General features: G+C 46.3%; 1 protein-coding gene and 1 long non-coding RNA gene across 2 annotated transcripts in view; one reads left to right on the top strand and one right to left on the bottom strand.

Moving 5' to 3' along the window:
* LOC134932952 (uncharacterized) overlaps window positions 1-12,624 on the top strand; it is an 88,354-nt gene extending 75,730 nt beyond the window's left edge. Inside the window, exons 2-3 of the long non-coding RNA XR_010179541.1 lie at window positions 12,393-12,422; window positions 12,514-12,624. This is a non-coding gene — a long non-coding RNA (uncharacterized LOC134932952). The remainder of the gene's footprint in view (window positions 1-12,392; window positions 12,423-12,513) is intronic.
* LOC134932951 (sodium-coupled monocarboxylate transporter 1-like) overlaps window positions 1-24,979 on the bottom strand; it is a 168,688-nt gene that overhangs the window by 103,554 nt on the left and 40,155 nt on the right. The window contains exons 5-6 of the mRNA XM_063927828.1: window positions 12,484-12,638; window positions 11,637-11,777 (exon numbers count right to left, since the gene is read on the bottom strand). Of these exons, the coding sequence (XP_063783898.1) occupies window positions 11,637-11,777; window positions 12,484-12,638 (296 nt within the window). The remainder of the gene's footprint in view (window positions 1-11,636; window positions 11,778-12,483; window positions 12,639-24,979) is intronic.

Below are 24,979 nucleotides of genomic sequence, written 5' to 3'. Positions count from 1 at the left end.
TGCTGAGGTGCCTTCTAATATCTGTAATCATTTTCACTATAGACTGCATTATTCCTGCAGACACATACTTTTCTCTAACAAACAATGTGATCACATAAAAACTCATATCACGTACACATATTATATATATACAAGAATTATACTTTTGTGTATTATATAGCTATTATTGCATAATAGTGAAATGGGGCAGAGGCGTTTTAAGAGAGGAGGGGGTCATGTGCAGTCTCTGACTGAGCCCACTCCTCTCCGGCGGCGCAGCAGACTCTGGCAATATGCCAGATTGTACTGCGCATGTGCAGGTCTCCGGGAACATGTTGGCCACGCCACGTTCCCGGGGACATCTCTATTGTGCAGTGGCGGCCATTTTCAGAGAGGTACGTATAATTAAATGAAAGCATGGTGGGCTGTGTTTGTGCGCCCCCTGCACCCAGGGACCCCTGTGCACCGCACACCTTGCACCTGTTATAGATAAGCCAGTGGTTGGGGGCGATTTAATTGTTTTGGCGTATATATTTTTAATCTAAACGAGATGTTAGGATGACCAAACAATTAGTCAGACTTCAATTGTTTTTGGTCGCCTATGAATATCGTGCATGCCACACCGTAACAGACAGGTTATAGCTGTGTAAAAAGACTAAGCCCATCTAAAGTCCTGCTTTGGGCATCCAAACTCCAGTAAGGGAGGCTGCGAGAAGAAATGTCGCCCCCATGGCTAACGGGTGTCTAAACAGAGCAACAATTGAATTGCTCCGTTTTGCGCTCCCTAGTGGTAGCCGCAGGGGAAAACAATTGAATCGCCCCCATTTCCATCTCTATCAACCTATGTAAGCATTATTGTTTTTTTGCCACCCAACATTATTGGTTAATGGGGGTCATTACGAGTTGATCGTAGCTGTGCTAAAGGTCCAGCCACGCCTGCGTTGGCCGGACCGCGCCCCCATAACGGCGGCCAAACGCCGCTGTGCCGACCCCTCCCACCCAGCGACCGCCTCTGCCTGTCAATCAGGCAGAGGCACTTGATAGGGAACGACGGCCTTCGGCCGTCCGGCATACACCGGCGCACTGCGGCACCGGCGCATGCGCAGTTCCGACCCGATCGCTGTGCTGCGATAAACTGCAGCAAGTGATCGGGTCGGAATGACCCCCAATATTAGCTACAGGGCTTTAAGATACTATTTGGAGCAGGGTAAAGATCTTATTAATAGGAGTAAGTTGCAAATTTATTTAAGAAACAAAAAAATTATATAATATTCTCAAGCAAGCAGTAGAAGCTGGAAAAAAGTGATATGATTGTCCGGGTCTACTACGCTTGCCCGGCTGTCGGGATCCCGGCGACCAACATACCAGCACCGGGATCCCGACCGCCGGAATGCCTGCAGCTGGTGAGCGCAAAAGAGCCCCATGCGGGCTCGCTGCACTCGCCACGCTATTTATTCTTCCTCCAGGGGTGTCGTGGACACCCCAAGAGGGAAAATAGTTGCCGGTATGCTGAGTGCCGGGATCCCGACAGCCAGGATATCTAGTGCCACCCGACTGTCCTACATATGAACTGTACTGTACAGAGACTATGCTCTGGGTGGGAAGGGCCCCTAATGCACAGAGCAAATATCCCACAGGTAATGGTTAGCAAAAAGCCCATCCTAAACTCAGATACAACACAGCGTTAGTGTGAGTAGGTACTGTTAACTGTGAAAAGGAATAGTAAATAGATTTTTAGTACTAAAAGATATGGGTAACTGTCAATTTTTTCACATTTACCAAAGCATGGAGAAAGATGAAGTAGAGAGTGAAAAGGAGAGTTATGGTAGACTTACCATTGTTAACTCTCTTTCTGCGAGGTACATTGCGTTCCACAGGGAAACACTGGGGTGTAGAGCGGATCTTAAACCAGAGGCACCAACAGGCTAAAGCTTTAGACTGTCCCAGGATGCATTGGGGCCTACTCTATAAACCCCGCCTCCAGGCAGTGGAGCTCAGTTTCGTTAACCAGTCAAATGCAGGAGCAGGCAAGAGAGAAGACAGATATTAGTCACATAGAACCACATTCTCACTACAGGAGAAGGGACCAGAGGCTATACAAACCCATAGAAGCTAGATGCATCAGGGTGGGCGCCCTGTGGAACCCAATGTACCTCGCAGAAAGAGAGTTAACCATGGTAAGTCTACCATAACTCTCCTTTTCTGCAGCAGGGTACATTGTGTTCCACAGGAAAATATCGGGGATGTCCTAAAGCAGTTCCTCAAAGGAGGGGACGCACCTTAGCGGGTATGAGAACCCGATGTCCAAAGGAAGCATCCTGGGAGGCAGAAGTATCAAAGACATAGAACCCAATAAACGTGTTCACAGAGGACCACGTAGTCCCCTTGTACAATTGTTCTGCGGACGCGCCACGGCGGGCCGCCCAAGAAGGTCCAACAGACCAGTAGAATGGGCTTAAATAGCAGCAGGAGCTGGGAGTCCAGCCTGCGCATAAGCTTGAGCAATCACCATTCTAATCCATCTGGCCAAGGTTTGCTTATTCGCAGCCACCCACGTTTGTGAAAAACAAACAAGACAAGAAAGGAATCTGACCTCCTGATAGAGGCAGTCCGCTCCTCATATATACGGAGAGACCTTACCACATCCAAAGACCGCTCTTTGGAAGACAAATCAAAAGAGATAAGGACCAGAACCACAATCTCTTGGTTAAGGTGAAAAGATGACACGACCTTAGGTAAATAACCTGGGCGAGTTCTTAGAATTCCCGGTCACGATGAAATATCAGAAAGGGTGGATGAAAGGACAAAGCCAGTCTGGCCAGGTCCGGATAAAGACAAGGGCCCTGTACGAGGAGGTCTGGGCGCTGAGGAAGTAGAAGGGGGCGCTCTGTCGATAGACCCTGCAGGTCTGAGAACCAATGCCGTCTGGGCCACGCTGGAGCGACTAGAAGTAGTATTCCTCCTTCTTGTTTTAACTTCCGCAGGAGATTGGGCAGGAGTGGCACTGGAGAAAACACGTAAGGCAGCCGAAAGTTCCATGGAATTGCTAGTGCCTCCGCGAATGCTGCTTGAGGACCCCTGGTCCTTGATCCGAAGACCAGAACCTTGTGATTGCGTCGAGACGCCATCGCCATCAGGTCTACATCTGGTAGGCCCCACTTGTCCACTACGAGTTGAAAGACTTACGGATGAAGACTCCACTTTCCGGCGAGCACATCCTGGTGACTGAGGAAGTCTGCTTCCCAGTTTAGGATGCCCGAAATGAACACTGCCGATATTGCTGGCAGATGGCATTCCGCCCAACAAAGGATTTTTGACACTTCCATCATAGCCATGCGGCTTCGAGTGCCGCCTTGATGGTTTATGTATGCCCCCCTGGTGGCATTGTCTGACCGTACTTGAACCGGCCTGTTCTGTACCATAGGCAGGGCGAGAGTCAATTCATTGAACACCGCCCGCAACTCCAGAATGTTTATTGGGAGGAGTGATTCCTCCTTGGTCCATCAACCCTGAAAGAGTGTTGCTCCACATCCCCTCAGACTGGCATCCGTAGTCAGCAGGACCCAGTCGGGGATCCAGAAGGGATGGCCCCTGCTCAATTGCTGGTCCTATAGCCACCTGGTCAGTGACAGACGAACCTCCGAAGTCAAAGTGATCATGTGAGATCTGAGCCAATGAGGTAGGCCGTCCCACTTGGAAAGACTTAACCTCTGCAGAGGGCAGGAATGAAATTGAGCATACTCTACCACGTCGAATGCCGACACCATCGGGCCATGTACTTGCATTGCCGAGTTTATGGACACTCTGGGATGAGAAAGGAAGCATCTTAGCCTGTCCTGAAGCTTCAGGACTTTTTCTGTAGACAGTAACAGTCGCTGGCTGTGTATGTCCAGGAGTGCCCCCAGGTGCACCATGCTCTGAGCTGGGACCAGCGAGGATTTCTTCCAATTGATGAGCCACCTGTGGGCTTGTAGGAAGCTTACCATCAGTTGCAGATGACTGAGGAGGACATCATGGGATTTTGCCAGGATCAGCAAGTCATCCAGATATAGCAGTATCCTGACTCCCTGGTGACGGAGATTGCCCGTCATTACACCCATGACTTTGGTGAAGATCCAAGGAGTCGTAGCCAGTCCAAATGGCAGAGCCTGGACCTGATAGTGGAGGTCGCCAATAGCAAACCACAGATACTGCTGATGCGACATGGCAATGGGTATATTCAGGTACGCATCCTGTATTTCCAGGGATACCATATAGTCTCTGGGTTCCATAGCCAGTACAATTCAGCTCAATGTTTCCATACGGAACTTGAACACTCTCACAAACTTGTTCAGTGATTTGAAGTTGAGTATAGGCCGGAAAGACCCATTGGCTTTCAGAACTAGAAACAGGATTGAGTAGTAACCTCTGCCTCTGTGGGACAGAGGTACTGGCACTACCTCTCCTGTATTATTCAGGAGGGAACTTACAACCTTTTGCAGAGCTTGCGCCTTTAACGGATCTTGAATGAGACTGCATACCCGTGAGAGACAACTTCCCACACCCATGCATCTGAAGTGGTCTTTAACCAGACCTGGGTGAACTGCAGAAGTCGGCCTCCCACCCTGGAGTCCCCCGGGGAGGCCCGCCCCGTCACGCGACAGGCTTGTCTTGTTTAGGAGCAGGCTGACGGGCTGCCTAGGATTGTTTAGCCTTGGGCTTTGTGGTTTTGGGAGCACAAGACTGTCTCGGGTATGCCTGACCTATTGCTTTTCCTTGAGGCTGAAAGGAACGAAAAGCGGTACCTTTAGCCTTCTGTGCCGAAGGATTAGTATTTGGGAGAAAAGCAGTCTTTAGCAGCTGCTAACTCAGACACAATTTTATTAAGGTCTTCCCCAAATAAAATGTCCTCCTTAACCACTTGGCTGGCATGGTCGCATCAGATGCGGGTATGCCTGCAAGTGCTTTATCTGACCTGGTCGCACAGGATGCGACCAGTCAGATAAACTGTGTTAGCAGCGGCAAGGAAGGGAAACTTCCCTCCACTGCTGCTGTCAGAGAGACCGGAAAAGGTCCCTCTGCCTCCCTGCACTCTCCCCTACTGATTGCCGTGCTGCCAATCACTGCTGATTAGTCAGCACAGCAGGACCCCCCCTTCAGTGACTGCAGACAATAGCAGCCACTGGGGAAGTGTAAATTAACTCCCCCAAGACCCCCTGTGTGCCTCGAGGCTGTCCGGGCTTTCAAAATGAAAGCCACGATGGTCGCGATGTTTCCGATGTTCTGCTGGTCGCGATGTTCCCGATCGATGTTTCGATGTTTGGTAAAAGATTTTAGAAAAATAAAAAAAATATTATTATTATATATTTTTTTAACCAAAATCATTTTTGATAGGGTTAAATTCATGTTCTTCATCTAATTCACTCATAAAAAACCCTGACAATTTCGGAGTGGTTTTTGGCGAAATAATCGTCAGTTTAGTGGTTAAAGGGGAGTACCTCCAAGATCATTTTGGAGTCTAGGTCCACCTTCCATGACCTCAACCACAGAATACGGCGAGCCAGGACAGACGTAGTCGACGTTTTGGCTGCCAACACACCCGCCTCAGAGGACGCCTCCTGAATGTAATAGGCAGCGATGGTAATGTGAGACAGGTATTGTCTGGCATTGTCAGATACATCCTCGGGCAGCTCTTCCTCTGATGCCTGAACCCAAGCTTCAATACCTTTTGCAGCCCAAGAGGCTGCAATAGTGGGTCTATGTACAGCACCTGTAAGGGAGTAAATAGATTTCAGTCATCCCTCCACATGCTTATCTGTCGGTTCCTTCAGTGAAGTGACAGTGGTGACAGGCAGAGTTGATGACACCACTAGGCGGGTGACATAAGAATCAACCGGTGGTGGATTTTCCCACTTGTTACATTACTCTGCAGGGAGAGGATAGCGAGCCAAGGTCCGTTTAGACCGTTGGAATTTCTTCCCTGGATTAGACCAGGGTTCCTGGCTGATGTCCACCATATGGTCAGAATAGGGTAATAGATTTTTAACCACCATCTGCCATTTAAACAGATCAATTTTCTTAGCCACAGTAGTGGAATCCTCATCAACAGGACAGTATGCTCCCCCTCCTCTTCAGATGAAACATCTGAGAGATTTGTGGATTGTGAGGAGAAAGCAGCCCGCTTAGATGACCCAGAGACATGGGAGTGACCTTTAGTAGAGTTTTGTCTGACTAAGGATTGATTTAATTGCTGCAACTGGTTAGACACATTTTCCGCCCATGGCGGATTAACCATAGGGACAATTTATGGCATAGTGGCATAGATGGTCCCATAGGGGGCTTAATGTGTTCCACCAGAGTACCTAGTAGGTTTGTGAATGCAGTCCTGGGTGGCTCCTGATTGGTTACAGGAGCTGCTGACTGACTGGGAGATGTATGACATACAATACACAGACCATCATACAAAGCTTCCCCCTCTGGTAAATCTTTGGCGCATGCTCTGCATGATGCAGGAGCGTCCACAGACTTACTGCTCTTCTTGTTAGACATTGTACACAAATGCAACAACAGAGCGACTTAGTACGATAAAGCCAGACAGAGTACAATACCTGCGAATAAATCCGTTAGTATGTGACTAAATACACAGTACACAACACCTGCAAATAAATCTGGTATTATGTATACTGTGACACACTATATATATGACCTAGAAGCACCTAGTCCCTTAGGGTACAGAATATAGTGATGGATATATCTGGGAAACACTGAAAGGGAAAACATACAGCAAATACAGGCACACACAGTCACAGGTGTCAATGTCGAAAAATATTGCAGTACACACATCACGTACTAACCACACACACATGCCCGCTGCGCGTGCATTTGTTCCGCCGTGTGTGCACATATCCGCAATTTGCGTATGATCGCTCCCGCGTTCCTGCGCGTGATATGGGTATTTACGGCGGAGTTTGTGGGGGCATAGAGGGCTATCAAAACATTACATATTTAATACAAATAGTGCACATTGTACACATAGTCCCCCTGCACCACATCTGAAAGTATCAACAGTTTAAATGATTCCAGATCAAGGGGATTCGTCTTTACATGATAGGAGGGGACAAACTAAGGTTATAAGGTGGCGTTTGGTATCCAGCTGTAGGGTATTTTAAGGGAAACATTCCGGTGTTGGTCTGAGGAAGATCGCATGTTCCTGTTGTTAGTTATGTGCAGAAGTAGAATATAGATATAAACTGTATTTACTGTATATTATGTATGCGGCGGGAATCCAGAGGAGACCACCCACAAGAGCAGTTAAGAAAGACATCGCCCACCTTTTCAAATCAACCTATGACCTCTCCTGTACTGTAAAGATGCATCCCTGTGTCCAATGGACAAAGGGATTACAGTATCCATTGTATTGCTTTTGGAAGTATTGTATAAATAAAGCCTGCTGCTGCCCGGCCACACACAAGACTCTCAACGCTTTCAACCTGAATAGCGGAGGACCGGACCGGGAAGCGCATGCGAATATTCTCACGTATGTACATTGACTGTAGCCATTTACTCTGTTGTATTGTAGTGCATAATATGTATTGTTAAACCCCCTTTCAGATATATCACTCTGTGGTGTCGGAGCCCAGAGATTAATTACAAATCGGTGTTGTGTCCTCATTTCCTTTCTAGGGTTTAAAGTGTATTACATTGAATAACTGTATAAGGTTTTAAGGTGTATTAATTGGGTGCGTACGCGCTGCGTGTACTTTGAACCCTCAATGCGGCGTTTGTACGCAGAGTCCGTACATGGTACGAGACTCATTACGCAAATAGCGTATAAGGTACGTAACGTGTGTACTAAGTTCATCGGCCGCAGCGGCTCCATGGTAAAAGTGTGTTTTAAGGTATAGCTTTGTGTTTTAAGGTAATATCGACATTATCACAGGCAATGCAGATAATTATTATGACAATAAAACTGCACTGGACTAGTATATGCACACACACACATATATATATATATATATATATATATATATACAGTTGTGCTCATGAGTTTACATACCCTAGCAGAATTTGTGATTTTCTTGCCGTTTGTCAGAGAATATGAATGATAACTCACAAACTTTTCTTTCATTTATGGTTAGTGATTGGGTGAAGCCATTTATTGTCAAACAACTGTATTTACTCTTTTTAAATCATAATGACAACAGAAACTACCCAAATGACCCTGATCAAAAGTTTACATACCCCAGTTCTTAATAAATACCGTGTATTGCCCCCTTTAACATCAATGACAGCTTGAAGTCTTTTGTGGTAGTTGTGGATGAGGTTCTTTATTTTCTCAGATGGTAAAGCTACCCATTCTTCTTGGCAAAAAGCCTCCAGTTCCTGTAAATTATTGGTCTGTCTTGCATGAACTGCACGTTTGAGATCTCCCCAGAGTGGCTCAATGATATTAAGGTCAGGAGACTGAGATGGCCACTCCAGAACCTTCACTTTATTCTGCTGTAGCCAATGACAGGTCGACTTGGCCTTGTGTTTTGGATCATTGTCATGTGGGAACGTCCAAGTACGTCCCATGCTCAGCTTCTGGGCTGATGAGTGCAAATTTTCCATTCATCTTGCCATCAGTTTTGACCAGGTTTACAGTGCCTTTGTAGCTCACACATCCCCAAAACATCAGCGATCCACCTCTGTGTTTCACAGTAGGAATGGTGTACCTTTCATCATAGGCCTTGTTGACTCCTCTCCAAATGTAACGTTTATGGTTGTGGCCAAAAAGTTAAATTTTGGTCTCATCACTCCAAATGACTTTGTTCCAGAAGTTTTGAGGCTTGTCTCTGTGCTGTTTGGAGTATTGTAAGCGGGATGCTTTGTGGCATTTGCGTAGTAATGGCTTTCTTCTGGCGACTCGACCATGCAGCCCATTTTTCTTCAAATGCCTCCTTATTGTGCATCTTGAAACAACCACATCACTTTTTTTCAGAGAGTCCTGTATTTCAGCAGAAGTTATTTGTGGATTTTTCTTTGCATCCCGAACAATTTTCCTAGCAGTTGTGGCTAAAATTTTTGTTGGTCTACCTGACCATGATTTGGTTTCCACGGAATCCCTCATTTTCCACTTCTTAATTAGAGTTTGAACACTGCTGATTGGCATTCTCAATTGCTTGGATATCTTTTTATATCCCTTTCCTGTTTTATACAGTTCAATTACCTTTTCCCGCAGATCCTTTGACAGTCCTTTTGCTTTCCCCATCACTCAGAATCCAGACACGTCAGTGCAGCACTGGATGAAAGATGCAAGGGTCTTTCAGGAGTCCAGAAACTCACTGACCTTTTATACACACACACTGATTACAAGCAAACAGATCACAGGTGAGGATGGTTACCTTTAGTAGCCATTCAAACCTGTTTGTGTCAACTTGTGTGCATGTTATCAGGCCAAAATATCCAGGGTATGTAAACTTTTGATTAGGGTCATTTGGGTAGTTTCTGTTGTCATTATTATTTAAAAAGAGTAAAAACAGTTGTTTGACAATAAATGGCATCACCCAACCACTAACCATAAATGAAAGAAAAGTTTGTGAGTTATCATTCATATTCTCTGACAAATGGCCAGAAAATCACAAATTCTGCTAGGGTATGTAAATATATATATATATATATATATATATATATAAAGCACAGTACGGTCCTAGACTGGAGGTATATATCGGAATACACGTACAATATATACTGTAATCGGTACACTCTATCTTAACTAATGCTGTCTGTATAAAGATATGTAGAATACTCAAGTGTTTGCAAAGTCATAGCACTGTATACAGGCGGCTTTACAAGGGAGACCTTGCCCTGCAGTTCCAGAGACCAGCCGCAGCTATGCTTAGAAGATGGCGCCCAGCGTCTCAGTCAGGGAGTGAGGGAGAGTGTGAGGCAGCCCCAGGGCGGGAAAATCTGCAATAGATGGCGCCCTGGACTGGGGGAGGGGACACAGGTTAAGCGCCAGCTCCCCCTATGCTGGTCCTCACCGCCTGGGACTATGGAGTCTAATTAAAATGGGCGTTAGTAAACTCGACCTGTACTCCTATGCCCTGGTGGTCTAGTGAGGTCCCTGCTCGGTGACAGTGTCTCCCTAGACCGCGTCAGGAATGCAACTTAATGACAGGTTCCGCCTGGGGGACACTCTTACCTACTCCCCGTAGCAGCCACGCGAACCAGGAGAGCGACTGCGACCGTGTGCCTAAAGCCGGAGCATCTCCGCCGTAAGTACCTGCGTGGGAACAGGCCATGGGAGTATGCTACGCCGCATGGGAGGTGATGGAGCCGCAGCACAGAATGTCACACTGACATATCAGCGCTGCGGCCCTTGAAGTCTTCTTAGAAAGCTTTTCAGGGCTGCCACGTGCAGCCCCCCTGTTATGTGACCTGCTGCTGCAGGCACCAACTCGAAACTGAGCTCACAGTGCCTGGAGGCGGGGTTTATAGGGGAGGCCCCAATGCGTCCTGGGACAGTCTAAAGCTTTAGCCTGTTGTTGCCTCAGGATCAAGATCCACTATACACCCCGATGTTTCCCTGTGGAACACAATGTACCCTGCTGCAGAAAAAAGCACTAACCAATTAGCTCCTGTCAAACTACTTATCGTCAGATGCTGTATTGCACACCTTAAAACTTAACCTAACAACTTACTTACACTTACCTAAAATGAAGACACTGTTGCATTTAAAACTGGTCAATCCCTTATTAATTAACACCAAAAAGAAAAAAGAAAAGGCAATCGAAATAACCTACTGAATAATAGTGGAAAGGCAAATGTCCAGTGGGTAACAACTTACCAAGTGCTCAATGTTTGCTATTGTAATACTTGCATGGCCAATTGCCTTGTAGAGCAAGTATACTTTACCAGGCTCCAACCCCCTAACAATGCCAAGCACAGCACGGCCAGACAGCCATTGCTGCTAATCTCATAGAGAGTGAAACCAGCTGACCTATGCATTGCTAGAGCACGCACCCAAATTAATCATGCCCCTGACATAGCCACTGGACAGCCGTTCTGTCTCGCTAATGCACCAGGATTGACAAAAAAGGGGAAAATAGGAAAGAGAGGGGAAACAAAAACTCAAAGAGACAGAGCTCTATCTCATACACAGGAAAATGGATGCTATAGCCCCGCCCACTATACTCCCTCACAGCTCCCTCATTGGACCTATGAAAACAGACCATGAAAAACATAACCCTCACACTCCCCGCCTAGTGACTGCAATACATCATAGGTCTAAGTGTTTAAACTCCTTCTTGCTCAATCCTGAGCACTCGCTCCTCATTTTTGAAACTCAGCCTGTAAAAGGACTGTTAGAAGCTGATTGGTTAGTGCTCTATATCTCTCCACGTTATATCTCTTCATGCTTTGATAAATACCTCTCTATTACAGAGAACGATTCTATGTTATGGGGCCCGATATATCCACAACCTCTTATGGCAGTAATACTTCAACATAGCTAGCAAGTCTGTTCTGTCTTTTCTTCTTAATCCATTCAACCAACTTGTTCTTATTGTGAAACATTAATGAAATAAAGTTGGACAAAGGAATTCATTAAATGACTTGAGGGCAAAGTTGGCTTTTCCAAATGCATGAGAATGTTTTGGAATCTAAAACCACTAAACCACTTAACTAATGCAACTCACAATTTTGCTTGAAATCTGGTCTTACAAGCTATATATCTTTGCACTTGAGTCTGGTTAACCCCATAGATTCCCGTCCACAAAAATGTTCCACCAATCACAATTGTCCAAAATGTGTGTCTTCTAAGTGGATTTGGATCAAAGCTGCAGAAAATAGAAAAGAAGCGGTATAGGATCATGTAAGGTGAGATATGTACTACACACACATAAGTAGTATCATCGAGCATATCTACTCCCTGCTGCCCACTGGAAAGTAAAGGCTTTCATGTAACATAAACGTTGTACACTTTATACACCAAATAACATGTAATCTATAGAGGACCATAGGATGAGTTCCCCCCTTTATGTTAAAATCAATATTAAAAGATAAGTAAGTTTATAATTCAATAATATGTTAAATATTATTACAAAATATGTTACTTCTCATTGAGGCTAGATTCCAAGACTTTCACAGTGCGGCGCCTATGGCTTTTGTTGGACAAACAATCATTTACATTTTACATCTATGCATAGCAAGCACACCGTACATCTAAAATGAACAAAGTTCCCAATAGCAATTTGGTCCACTGTATTTCATATTATTCAGATGATCGCCATCTAATTTAGACTATTCTAGCACAGTGAAAACCAGTCCCCTAATTTTTGAATGTCTCCTCAATGGAGGATCTATTATCTGAAATGTTTGGGACTTTGGATCTTCTGTATATTGGGGTGACTGTCATTTGGCTATAGTAACATTTTGCTTTTATGTTTTCAAAGGTTTTGGGACAAGTGACTTCCAGATAAGGGGTAAGATCAATGAATGAACACAATGTAAGCAATAAAACATACTGGGGGATAGAATACTTACTCCCAAAAATTCAATCTCTCTCCATAATAGGCATCATTGAGGATAGACTGGATTCCACCCTGCACCACTATACCTCTTATGATGACAGCTACGAAACCTGCCACCATAATTACTATCTGGAATGCATCTGTCCAGATTACAGCTTTCAGACCACCCTAGGTAGGAAGACATTGCAAAATGTTATGCTGTAGAACTTTTTTTTTGATCTCTTTATTTATCAAGGTAGTAGGCATAGAAAAATTTTTTTTACAATCAGCAAATCAAATGTAGTAAAAGCCAATAAATATAAAACGGCTAGTCACAAGAGCAATATGCAAATAGTTTAACAATAGTATTACACAATGACCTGAAATTACTCAAACCATAATATCAAGGAGAGCACTATGGTCCTTACTGAAAATTAACAAACTACCTATAAGTTGCTTTTTTTAAGATATAGGGGGACATGTACTAAGAACGAAGTGATAAAAGTGGGCCAGTGGAGAAGTTGCCCATGGCAACCAATCAGCACTGACGTAACATTTATAATTTGCATACTATAAACATATACAGAGCAGCTGATTGGTTGCCATGAGCAGCTTCTCCACTGGCTCACTTCTTCACTTTTATCACTGCTTAGTACATGTCCCCCATTATCTGCAAACAACAATATTTTATAAGAATAATAATAATAAAGGGGACATCAGGGGGAGGAAGGAGGGGAAAGGAAAGTTTCACCAGGCAATAAAGTATCTTCAGTATCACATATACAAAAGTAAGGTGACAGCGCAAAAGACTATCTGTCATAATAGAACAATTCACAGAGTCAAAAGTGAGAATCTGCCAAGTCCAGGCAGGGTACAATTAAAATGAGAGAACCACGAGGGCCCAGCCCCAGACTTCATGGAACTTAGCTATTTTATTTTATCAGGTAGAAGAGCAGTAATGTACTCCAAGGAAGCAGTGTACCCAACCCTGTTTATTAGAGCAGTAATGGAGGGTGCAGCAGACTGCTTACAATATAGGGCAATTAACTATTTGGCAGCATTGAAAAAGTGTCCACAGAGCTTATTAAATCAGAATCAGAATCAGCTTTATTGGCCAGGTATACTTACGTATACTAGGAATTTGTCTTCGGTTTGCTATACAACAGCCAAGTAGGTAACAGGTAAGCAGGTGTGTGTGTGTGTGTGTGTGTGTGTGTGTGTGTGTGTGTGTGTGGGGGGGGGGGGGGGGGGGGAACCCCTGGAATCGGTGTGCATAACAATACATACAAGGGGTCCTTTGAAGTTAGCGAGGTAGTGAGATCACCCAACAAAGACATAACATTGTTCCAGTATCCAGAAATGAGGTGGGCAATCCCTTGACATAGCAGCAATCTCCCTGACTCCCTGAAGAGTCTAGCAATCTCCTTAATATCACCTTACCCTCATTATATAGCTATTATGTGCTTGGGGGGGTCATATATATATATATATATATATATATATATATATATATATATATTTATTATTATTATGTTTTTCAAATGAGATAAGACATAAGTGTTGCTTGCCTGCATTAGTTATAAGGCACCATGATCCCTATGGATACACGCATTTTCAAATAAGGTTTCTCGTGGCCACTTATCACTTATATGCAATAACAGGTGAGTAGAACACAGTACATGAACAGGCCTTGAAATGTATAGTATCATTGTCTTTTCGCCAACAACTAGATCTTAATGAGCAGCAATGCTCAGACGCAGCAGTACATTTCCACTATAACGCCGCGTTCATAGGTGTTGGTTTCACAATCTCTGTGAAATGCTTTTTTAATAGTCGGCATGTATGTATTACTCACTGAAAATGAGGATGGATAATTTACCCTTTAGCAGGTGTCAAGATGTGATAATCTCTTAAATCTCAAGAACAATTGCTCTTTTAATCTAGTTAGGTATGACTGAATTTTACAACCACAATCAGTTTACTTCTGGGTGGAGTTCCACTTTAATGCTTACATTAGAAGAATTGGGGCTTAAGTTTTTGTTGTTGTGGGAAGTGGTAGCGTCACATAGAAAGGGAAATTGCAAGAATAAGAATGGGACACCAGATAGAGCAGCTTGTTAAATAGTAGTTCCTGGGTCATTTGTGTTTATATGCCAACAGAAGATGGCCAGACATCATTCAATAAATAAATAAATAAATGCAAAGATGGCATTAAATAGGAAGAAAGCTGAAATACATACAGTAGCAAAGGTTAAGAGGTCTGTTTATCACCATCCCCATCTGATGATGAGGATGACAGGTGATAAACTCGACCAAACTCGCACTGCAACAATTGAGTACATCTCATGGATGTATCAATTATCGCATGCAGGGACAGAACTTGCGGTCAAGTTCTGTCCCTGCGCTGCTCCGGTGAGCGCTGTCGGGCCGGGTCCTTCTTCTGAGCTGTGACCCATGGTGCTGTAAAGTGAGCTGCCGTTTTGCTGTATCACTTTACTGCACCGGGGTCACAGCGCAGCATATGGGGGAGCAACACTCACCGGAGCTGGTATGTTTGGGGGGGGGGGGGGGGGGGGGGTTTAACCTTTTTTTTTCTTTTTTTGTACACTGTGATCAGCTTGTGTGTCCATCGGACATACGGAGCTGATCACTGGAGCCCGGTCCCCGCACAGCTTTCTCTGCCAGGGGGCAGAGAAAGCTGGGCAAAGGGTGTACATCGCAGTACTGCCCTGTGATCTCGCCAGCCTGAGCTGGTGAGATTATCACAGGGCACACTGCATTATTTAAAAAAAAATAGTTTTTTTTTGTAAATACGGCCACATCACATTCCCCATTAAAGTATGGGGAATGTGATACGGATTACTAAAAAAAATGGCAATTAAAGGATTTGGAGCAGTTTTTCATGAAACTTCAGGTCTGAATTACCCCCTAAGTTCAAAGTTCAATATTTAATAACAATCACTAAAATCCTTATGTAAGTTATGTAAGCATTGCCTGTTGGGTCTAAGTATATGACGATAATAGCAAAGCCACCCACTGTTAAAATATTTAGCAGATAATGGGGGGTATTCAGTATCAAACGCATCTGAGATGCGTTCGCATTCTCCCCGAGCCCGCTGTAGTGTGCACGTGCGAGACCCGCACTGCAAAATGCGCGGGCCTGGGGAGATGAGATCGTATCTCAGTTATGCGGACACCTCTGCCTGATTGACAGGCAGAGGCGTCTGCGGGGCGGTACAGGGTGGCGATGCAGCGTTCGGGGCGGCTACGTGACGTCACACATAACGCTTCAACCCGAAAAATGGCTTCCGTGCTCCTGCCTTCGCAGCCTGCCTACTGAAGCTTCCACAAAACAGAGATGTGATGGCAATTACACTGCCGGCTATGTGCATGCTGGGTGGCCTTGCCCTGTGCTGGACGGGCCGTGTATGCGATTTTATAAGATTGCAAAACTGCTAATGAAGCTGAATGAGGGCCAATATCCCCACTAATTACAGCAAAGTCTCAATTTATGTAACATCAAATAATGGATATAGATAGTTCATTAAACTGAGAGGTACTGTATAAGGGGTAAGGCGAGAACCAGCAAATTCTACTAGAGGTATAATAGTGACTTATTAATGGTATAGCAAGGCAGATTTGAACTTGTCGAGGATTTTTATGCATTAATAATAATAATAATAATATTTATTTATTTTTTATTCAAAAATGTATCTATTTAAGATTTAATTTCTAGATCTTATATATCAAAATGTACTTATTATTTTAATAAGTAAGTGGCTTATTGATTATAATGTTCCAAAAACGTCTTACTCTTTTTTTAACATTACTCAATATGATAATTCATTTCAAGCACACATGCAATGCTTTTTCAGTATTTATTAATTATTAAAATGACATGTCACTGCTTATAGTCATATAGTTAGATATAGCTTATCTAGACTTTAGTAAGGCTTTTGACACTATCCCACATCGCAGACATCTAAATAAACATGAAAGCATTGGATAATAAGGGCGGTATCCTATTAGCTGCGGTGAGTTAGCGTATTTGCCGGCGTATAAGACGACTGGGCGTATAAGACGACCCCCCAACATTTCCACTCAAAATATAGAGTTTGTTATGTACTCGCCATATAAGACTACCCCCTCTTCCGCACACCTTCCACACACTGAATGTGACTGCTGAATGTGACAGGCAGTTAGGCAGGGAGGACAGCGGCAGCACTGACATGTCTTTTATAAGAGATTTGGAGTATCAAGGTATGCATAAGAATGGGGGGGGGGGCCGAGGAGAGTGTATGAAATGTATAAAAGTGTAACCCTTGGGGCAGCTATATGCAGTGGCGTCAACGTGGGGGCGGGTGTCACCCGCCGAGGGGTGACACCAAAATGTCGGCTCCTGCTCAGTGACATGAGCCGGGTGCTGCACTGTAACAATACGTGCAGCACCTGGCTCCTGTCCCTGTGTAGGAGCCGGCACTGCATTCGAGAGAGACTTGCCAGAGCACAGCTTCACCCGCCGGTAGCGCCGTACACTCACCGTACACTCACCGTACACTCACCGGACACAGGTGAGATAAAGGCACTCCACGGGGGGGGGGGGGGGGGGGGCAGCCAACATCTTCTTAACCCCCTGGATTGCTGAAAACGGGGGTCCGCCCGTGAGGCCACGCCCCCTTATGCTAGGTCACGCCCCTGTTTCGCGACTTCCCGCACCGGGTGTCACCAGGGGCAGTGACGCCCCTCGCTATATGTATGCCAGGCGTATAAGACGACCCCCGGCGTATAAGATGACCCCCCGCTTGGAGGCATGTTTTTCAGGGGGAAAAAGTCGTCTTATACGCCGGCAAATACGGTACCTCAGCTAAAGGATCTCCCCCGGGGCTATCCTATTAGCCTGGTAATAAGTCATCATTTATCAGGGATTCTGTTTCGCATGCCATGCTGAAGCCTGATAAGCAGCCCCAGGAGACCCGTTATTGGACGTAAACACATGGGTCTGCAATGTTATCACGGATCCCATGTGTTACTGGCTGATAATGGATGAGTTACCGCATGGTAAAAACGTGCTGTAATTCTATAGCCCTATAGTGTTATCAGGCTAAAAAAGCCCGTTATTACTGTGCAGTAACTCACCACACCTAATAGGATACCGCCCTCGGATGGTTGAATGGATAAGATCTTGGTTGCAGGATAGAAAACAGAGGGGCATGTGTATGCACAGCAATGCGCAGGTGTGACGGACCGCAGCAATGGGGATCGCCGGTCAGCGACGGGATGGTGCGAAAATTTCGAACACACCGGCGATCGCAAGGGGATTGACAGGGAGAGACCGTTTGTGGGTGGCAACTGGCAGTTTTCAAGGAGTGTCCGGGAAAACGCAGGAGGGACCCGGCGTTCGGAGGGAGGGTTTCTGGCGTCAGCTCCGGCCCCGATCACGCAGCGGCTGAGAAAGTCTGGGGCAGTGCAGAGACTGCACAAACTTATGTTTGTGCAGCTCTGCAGCAAAAGCAAACGCACACCTGCACACACACCATACCCTCCCCCTGTAGGCGACGACTACCTGATTGCAGGGATGCAAAAAATGCACCCTATCGATCAGGTCTGAATTACCCCCAGAGTTATAATAAATGGAGTGTATTCACAGGAGGGAAATGTTACCAGTGTAGTACCCCAGGGATCTGTACTTGGACCAGTGCACGGGCGGAAGCTTGGAGGCGCCAGGCTTGGGGAGCACCACTGCTGTTTAAGCAGATTCGCATGCGGACCACCTGTCCGCATGTAAATCTGCTAAATATCCCTCCTAAAATGGCCGCTGCCTTGGAGGAGACAGATGCTAGAGGTTATACTTGACCTCTAGCGTCTGACAGGGGGCACGGCGCTACAGCTTTACCCCAGAAGTGGTGTGAGTGTTATGCGCTGGTGCCAATGAGCATTACACCCCTGGAAATGAACGTGACACCAAATGCATTACACCCCTGGCAACAAGCATGACACCAAGAGCATTACACCTCTGGCAACGAGCATTACACCCACAGCAAACTTCTGGCAATGAGCATTACATTCGTGGTAATGAGCATTACACCCCTGGCAATGAGCATAACGCCCAGAGGATGAGACCCCTGGCAATGAGCATGAAACCCAGGGCAAGAAACAGCTAGCAACAAGCATGGAACCCAGAGCATGATATCCCTGGCAACGAGAAGGTCATTTAAAAGTAACTGGAAGCCTTACTGTGGGGCATAATTTGCAATGGGCATTGCGGTGTGTGGCGTAATGTATCACCGGTATTGTGGTGTGTGGCATAATGTGTCACAGGCATTATAGTGTGTGTCATAATGTATCACAGGCATTGCGGTGTGTGGTATAATGTGTCACGGACATTGCGGTGTGTGGTATAATGTGTCCGGCATTGTGGTGTGTGGCATAATGTATCACAGGCATTGTGGTGTGTGGCATGTGTCAGGGCATTGTGGTGTGTGGCATAATGTATCATGGGCATTGCGGTGTGTGTCATAATGTATCATGGACATTGCAGTGTGTCATAATGTGTAAGGGGCATTGCGGTGTGTGGCATAATGTGTCAGTGGCATTATAGTGTTTGGCATATTGTGTAATGGGCATTACGGTGTGTGGCATAATGTGTAAGGGGCATTATGGTGTGTGACATAATGTGTCACGGGCATTAAGATGTCTGGCATAATGTGTAAGGGGCATTATGGTGTGTGACATAATGTGTCACGGGCATTAAGATGTGTGGCATAATGTCTCTTGGGTTTTAATATAAGGAGGAAAAATTACAAATAATGTAAGGGGCATGAATCAGGATTTTTTTCTCCTGTGGTGGCCAATGCCCGGGCATGCAGGTTGCAAAACTGGGGTATAAGTTAGTCTTTTCCTGCAAAGCCACTGGATCAATGCTTCTTAATATCTTTATCAATGCCATTGCAAATGGTATTGAAGGGAAAGTATACTTTTTTGCAGATGACATGAAGGTATGCAACAAGGTAGGCAAACTAGGAAGGGTAAAACACATTATTGATAATCTAGGTAGACTAGAGGATTGGTCAAAAGTGTGGCAATTACAGTTTACTACCAAAAAAATGCAAAATCATGCACTTCAAAATTTTGTATCAAAAATCCAAAGGTTAAAAAAGGAGAGTTATGGTAGACATAGCATTGTTAACTCTCTTTCTGCGAGGTACATTGGGTTCTACAGGGAAACATCAGGGTGTAGAGTGGATCTTTATCCAGAGGCACCAACAGGCTAAAGCTTTAGGCTGTCCCAGGATGCATTGGGGCCTCCTCTATAACCCCGCCTCCAGGCACTGTGAGCTCAGTTTTGTTAACCAGTCCAATGTAGGAGCAGGTAAGAGAGAAGATAAATGTTAATCACATAGAACCACATTTTCATGACAGGAGAAGGGACCAGCGGCTAATGCCATACAAACCCATAGAAGCTAGGTGCGTCAGGATGGACACCCTGTGGAACCCAATGTACCTCGCAGAAAGAGAGTTAACAATGGTAAGTCTACCATAACTCTCCTTTTCTGCAGCAGGATACATTGGATTCCACAGGGAAACATTAAAGCAGTTCCTCAAGGGAGGGGGCGCGCCTTAGCGGGTATGAGAACCCGGCGTCCAAAGGAAGCATCCTGGGAGGCAGAAGTATCAAAGGCATAGAACCCAATAAACGTGTTCACAGAGGACCACGTAGCCCCCTTGCACAATTGTTCTGCAGATGCGCCACGGCGAGCCACCCAAGAAGGTCCAACAGTCCGAGTAGAATGGGCATTAATAGCAGCAGGAGCTGGGAGACCAGCCTGCACATAAGCTTGTGCAATCACCATTCTACTCCATCTGGCCAAGGTTTGCATATTCGCAGGCCAGCCACGTTTGTGAAAACCAAACAAGACAAAGAGGGAGTCTGACCTCCTGATAGAGGTAGGCCTCTCCACATATATACGGAGACCCTGTACCACATCCAAAGACTGCTCTTTGGAGGACAAATCAGAAGAGATAAAGGCCAGAACCACAATCTCTTGGTTAAGGTGAAAAGATGACACCACCTTAGGTAAATAACCTGGGCGAGTTCTAAGAACTGCCCTTTCACAATGAAATATTAGAAAGGGTGGATGACAGGACAATGCGCCTAAGTCCTGTCATCCACCCATTTAAGGTCCACTGTCTCAAGAGGTTCAAATGGAGACTTTTGCAGGGCATTCCGCCCAACAGAGGATTTTTGACACTTCCATCATAGCCATGCGGCTTTGAGTGCCGCCTTGATGGTTTATGTATGCCACCGTAGTGGCATTGTTTGACCGTACTTGAACCGGCCTGTTCTGTACCAGAGGCCTTGAATACCGCCCACAACTCCTGGATGTTTATTGGGAGGAGTGACTCCTTCTTGGCCCAGCGACCCTGAGATGAGTGTTGCTCTAAAACCGCACCCATCCCCTCAGACTGGCATCCGTCGTCAACAGGACCCAGTCGGGGATCCAGAAGGGACGGCCTGTGCTCAATTGCTGGTCCTGTAGCCACCAGGTCAGCGACAGGCGAACCTTCAGAGTCAAAGTGATCATGTGAGATCTGATCCGATGAGGTAGGCCGTCCCACTTGGAAAGGATTTACCTCTGCAGAGGGTAAGAATGAAATTGAGCATACTCTACCATGTCGAATGCCGACAACATCAGGCCAAGTACTTGTTTGCCGAGTGTATCGACACTCTGGGGCGACAAAGGAAGCATGTTATCCTGTCTTGAAGTCCCAGGACTTTTTCTGAAGACAATAAACGTTATTGACTGTGTGAGTCCAGGAGTGCCCCCAGGTGCACCATGCTCTGAGCTGGGACCAGCAAGGATTTCTTCCAATTGATGAGCCACCCGTGGGCTTGTAGGAAGCTTACCGTCAGTTGCAGATGACTGAGGAGGACATCGTGGGAGTTTGCCAGAATCAGCAAGTCATCCAGATACGGCAGGATCCTGACTTCCTGGTGACGGAGATGGGCCGTCATTACGGCCATGACCTTGGTGAAGATCCAAGGAGCCATAGCCAGTCTAAATGGTAGAGCCTGGAACTGATACTGGAGGTTGCCAATAGCAAACCGCAGATACTACTGATGTGACATGGCATTAGGTATATGCAGGTACTCATTCTGTATATCCAGTGATAACATATAGTCTCCAGGTTCCATAGCCAGTACAATTGAGCGCAATGTTTCCATACGGAACTTGGACACTCTCACAAACTTGTTCAGTGATTTGAGGTTGAGTATAGGCTGGAAACACCCATTGGGCTTCAGAACTAGAAACAGGGTCGAGTAGTAACCTCTGCCTCTCTGGGCCAGAGGAACCGGCACTACCACTCTTGTATTCAGGAAGGAACCCACAACCTTTTGTAGAGCTTGAGCCTTTAACAGATCCGAAGGGATAAGCATGGTGCAAAGCTGGCGAGGGGGACGTCTCTTGAAGGAGACTGCGGTCCCATGAGAGACAATTTCCCGCACCCATGCATCTGATGTGGTCTTTAACCAGACCTGGATGAACTGCAGAAGTCGGCCTCCCACCCTGGGGTCCCCTAGGGGGAGGCCTGCCCCGTCATTGCGCTCCTCGCTAAACAGAATTCGTGCGCATATATTAAATGCTAAAAAAGTCCACACAAATTTATTAGCAGCTGTTAAAAAGGGAGAGTACTCAACCCTTAAAGAAACACAGTATATACACAAATAACAGCGCTTATAAAAAGGTGTGCTCTTTTATTTTCACAATAAAAAAATTAAAAACAATTACACAATTAACAAATCTCATCACAAGTGCCGGTCAGTCCTGCAGAGAATTGCAATAATTCAAAAGGCAATTAGTTCCAAACATCAGCGGTGATATTAATAAGCAAGATTTCCAAACTTAGCTAATTAGTTAGTCTCTAGACTTGTTAGGGTAGTACAGGGGTGGCCAACCAGTCAGAGACAAAGAGCCAAGAAATCTTGTTAGGTACATCAATGAGCCGATTTCGAGCCGAAGGCGCACTTGCAAAAATGGGGTGTGACCTTGTGCCTGCTAGGCCACGCCCCTGGTATAAAATACATTGAAAAAGCCAGATCCAACATAAAATACAATGAAAATGACACTTCTATATCAAATAATTGAAAAAGCCAGATTCGGATAAAATATATTGGAAAGCCAGATTCACATAATATACTTCAGTTCCCACATGTGTCATTCCAGCCAGCACCCGCCTGTGTCACTCCAGCCAGCACCCGCCTGTGTCACTCCAGCCAGCACCCGCCTGTGTCACTCCAGCCAGCACCCGCCTGTGTCCCTCCAGCGTCCCTCCAGCCAGCACCCACCTGTGTCACTCCAGCCAGCACCCTCCTGTGTCACTCCAGCCAGCACCCACCTGTGTCACTCCAGCCAGCACCCGCCTGTGTCCCTCCAGCCAGCACCCGCCTGTGTCCCTCCAGCCAGCACCCACCTGTGTCACTCCAGCCAGCACCCTCCTGTGTCACTCCAGCCAGCACCCGCCTGTGTCACTCCAGCCAGCACCCGCCTGTGTCACTCCAGCCAGCACCCCCATGTGTCACTCCAGCCAGCACCCGCCTGTGTCACTCCAGCCAGCACCCGCCTGTGTCCCTCCAGCCAGCACCCGCCTGTGTCCCTCCAGCCAGCACCCACCTGTGTCACTCCAGCCAGCACCCTCCTGTGTCACTCCAGCCAGCACCCGCCTGTGTCACTCCAGCCAGCACCCGCCTGTGTCACTCCAGCCAGCACCCCCATGTGTCACTCCAGCCAGCACCCGCCTGTGTCACTCCAGCCAGCACCCGCCTGTGTCCCTCCAGCCAGCACCCGCCTGTGTCCCTCCAGCCAGCACCCGCCTGTGTCACTCCAGCCAGCACCCGCCTGTGTCACTCCAGCCAGCACCCGCCTGTGTCACTCCAGCCAGCACCCGCCTGTGTCACTCCAGCCAGCACCCTCCTGTGTCACTCCAGCCAGCACCCACCTGTGTCACTCCAGCCAGCACCCTCCTGTGTCACTCCAGCCAGCACCCACCTGTCACTCCAGCCAGCACCCGCCTGTGTCCCTCCAGCCAGCACCCACCTGTGTCACTCCAGCCAGCACCCACCTGTGTCCCTCCAGCCAGCACCCGCCTGTGTCCCTCCAGCCAGCACCCGCCTGTGTCACTCCAGCCAGCACCCGCCTGTGTCACTCCAGCCAGCACCCGCCTGTGTCCCTCCAGCCAGCACCCGCCTGTGTCACTCCAGCCAGCTCCCCCATGTGTATTTGGCTCCCTCAGTTCTCAGTCTACGTAGTGCTGCTGCATGTCTGGCTGGAGTGCAGCGGGTTACAGATCTCTTGTGGTCACGTGACTTTGAGTGTTGGGAGCCACATTTGAATAAAGAAAGAGCCGCATGTGGCTCTAGAGCCACGCGTTGGCCACCACAGGGGTAGTATATAGTCCTTTGCAAGGTGTTAATTGTTGCCGCTGATAGTAGCTACTTGGTTAGTTGTATCAAGCCTTACAACAATGTTAGTTAGTATAACATGCTGATCCTTATATTGCATTGGCTTTAAAACAATTATCAGTCAACATCAATGTAGCAACGCTGCCTTTTTGTCACCTGCTTAATGGATCTATGCTTGATCCTTCAGTCCAGTGTAATGGTTCCTCCCGGCTCCTGGTGCTTTTTATCCCATTAGAGGTGCCATATCTGGAGTGTCCAAACAATAGTGTAGATGCCTGCAGGTGGATATAAGTTCAGACCGGTACCGGACGGATGATATAGGAGGCCTCTTACGCATTTCTCCGCCTCTAACAGTGTCAGCGGCTTCCCCCTTTGGTAAATCTTTGGCGCATGCTCTGCATGATGCAGGAGTGTCCACAGACTTACTGCCTTCTTGTTAGACATTGTACACAAATGCAACAACAGAGCGACTTAGTACGATAAAGCCAGACAGAGTACAATATCTGCGAATAAATCTGTTAGTATGTGACTGTAGACAGAGTACACAACACCAGTGATTAAATCCGGTATTATGTGACTGAGTACACAGTATAATACACGTACTGGGTAAATACTGTGACGCACTATATTTATGACCCTGACGCACCTAGTCCCCTAGGGTACAGAATATAGTGATATATATATATATATATATATATATATCTGGGAAACACTGAAAGTGAAACCACACAGCAGATACAGGCACACACAGTCACAGGCAATGCAGATAATTATTATGACAATAAAACTGCACTGAACTAGTATATGTACAGATATATGTATAACACAACACGGTCCTAAACCGGAGGTATATATCAAAATACTGGTACAATATATACTATAATAGGTACACTTTTTCTTAACTAACACTGCCTGTATAAAGACATGTAGAATACTCAAGTGTTTGTAAAGTCACAGCACTGTATACAGGTGGTTTTACAAGGGAGACCTTGCCCTGCAGTCCCAGAGACCGGGCGCATCAAAATAAATACCTTGCTGTCTGGCACAGACTAAACATATGTCAGTCCTGACA

This window comes from Pseudophryne corroboree, chromosome 6 (assembly GCF_028390025.1).
Source record: "Pseudophryne corroboree isolate aPseCor3 chromosome 6, aPseCor3.hap2, whole genome shotgun sequence".
In the NCBI taxonomy this organism is placed as follows: Eukaryota; Metazoa; Chordata; class Amphibia; order Anura; family Myobatrachidae; genus Pseudophryne; species Pseudophryne corroboree.
The sequence above is the reverse complement of the archived record's forward strand: the minus strand, read 5'-3'. Positions and strand labels throughout refer to the sequence as shown.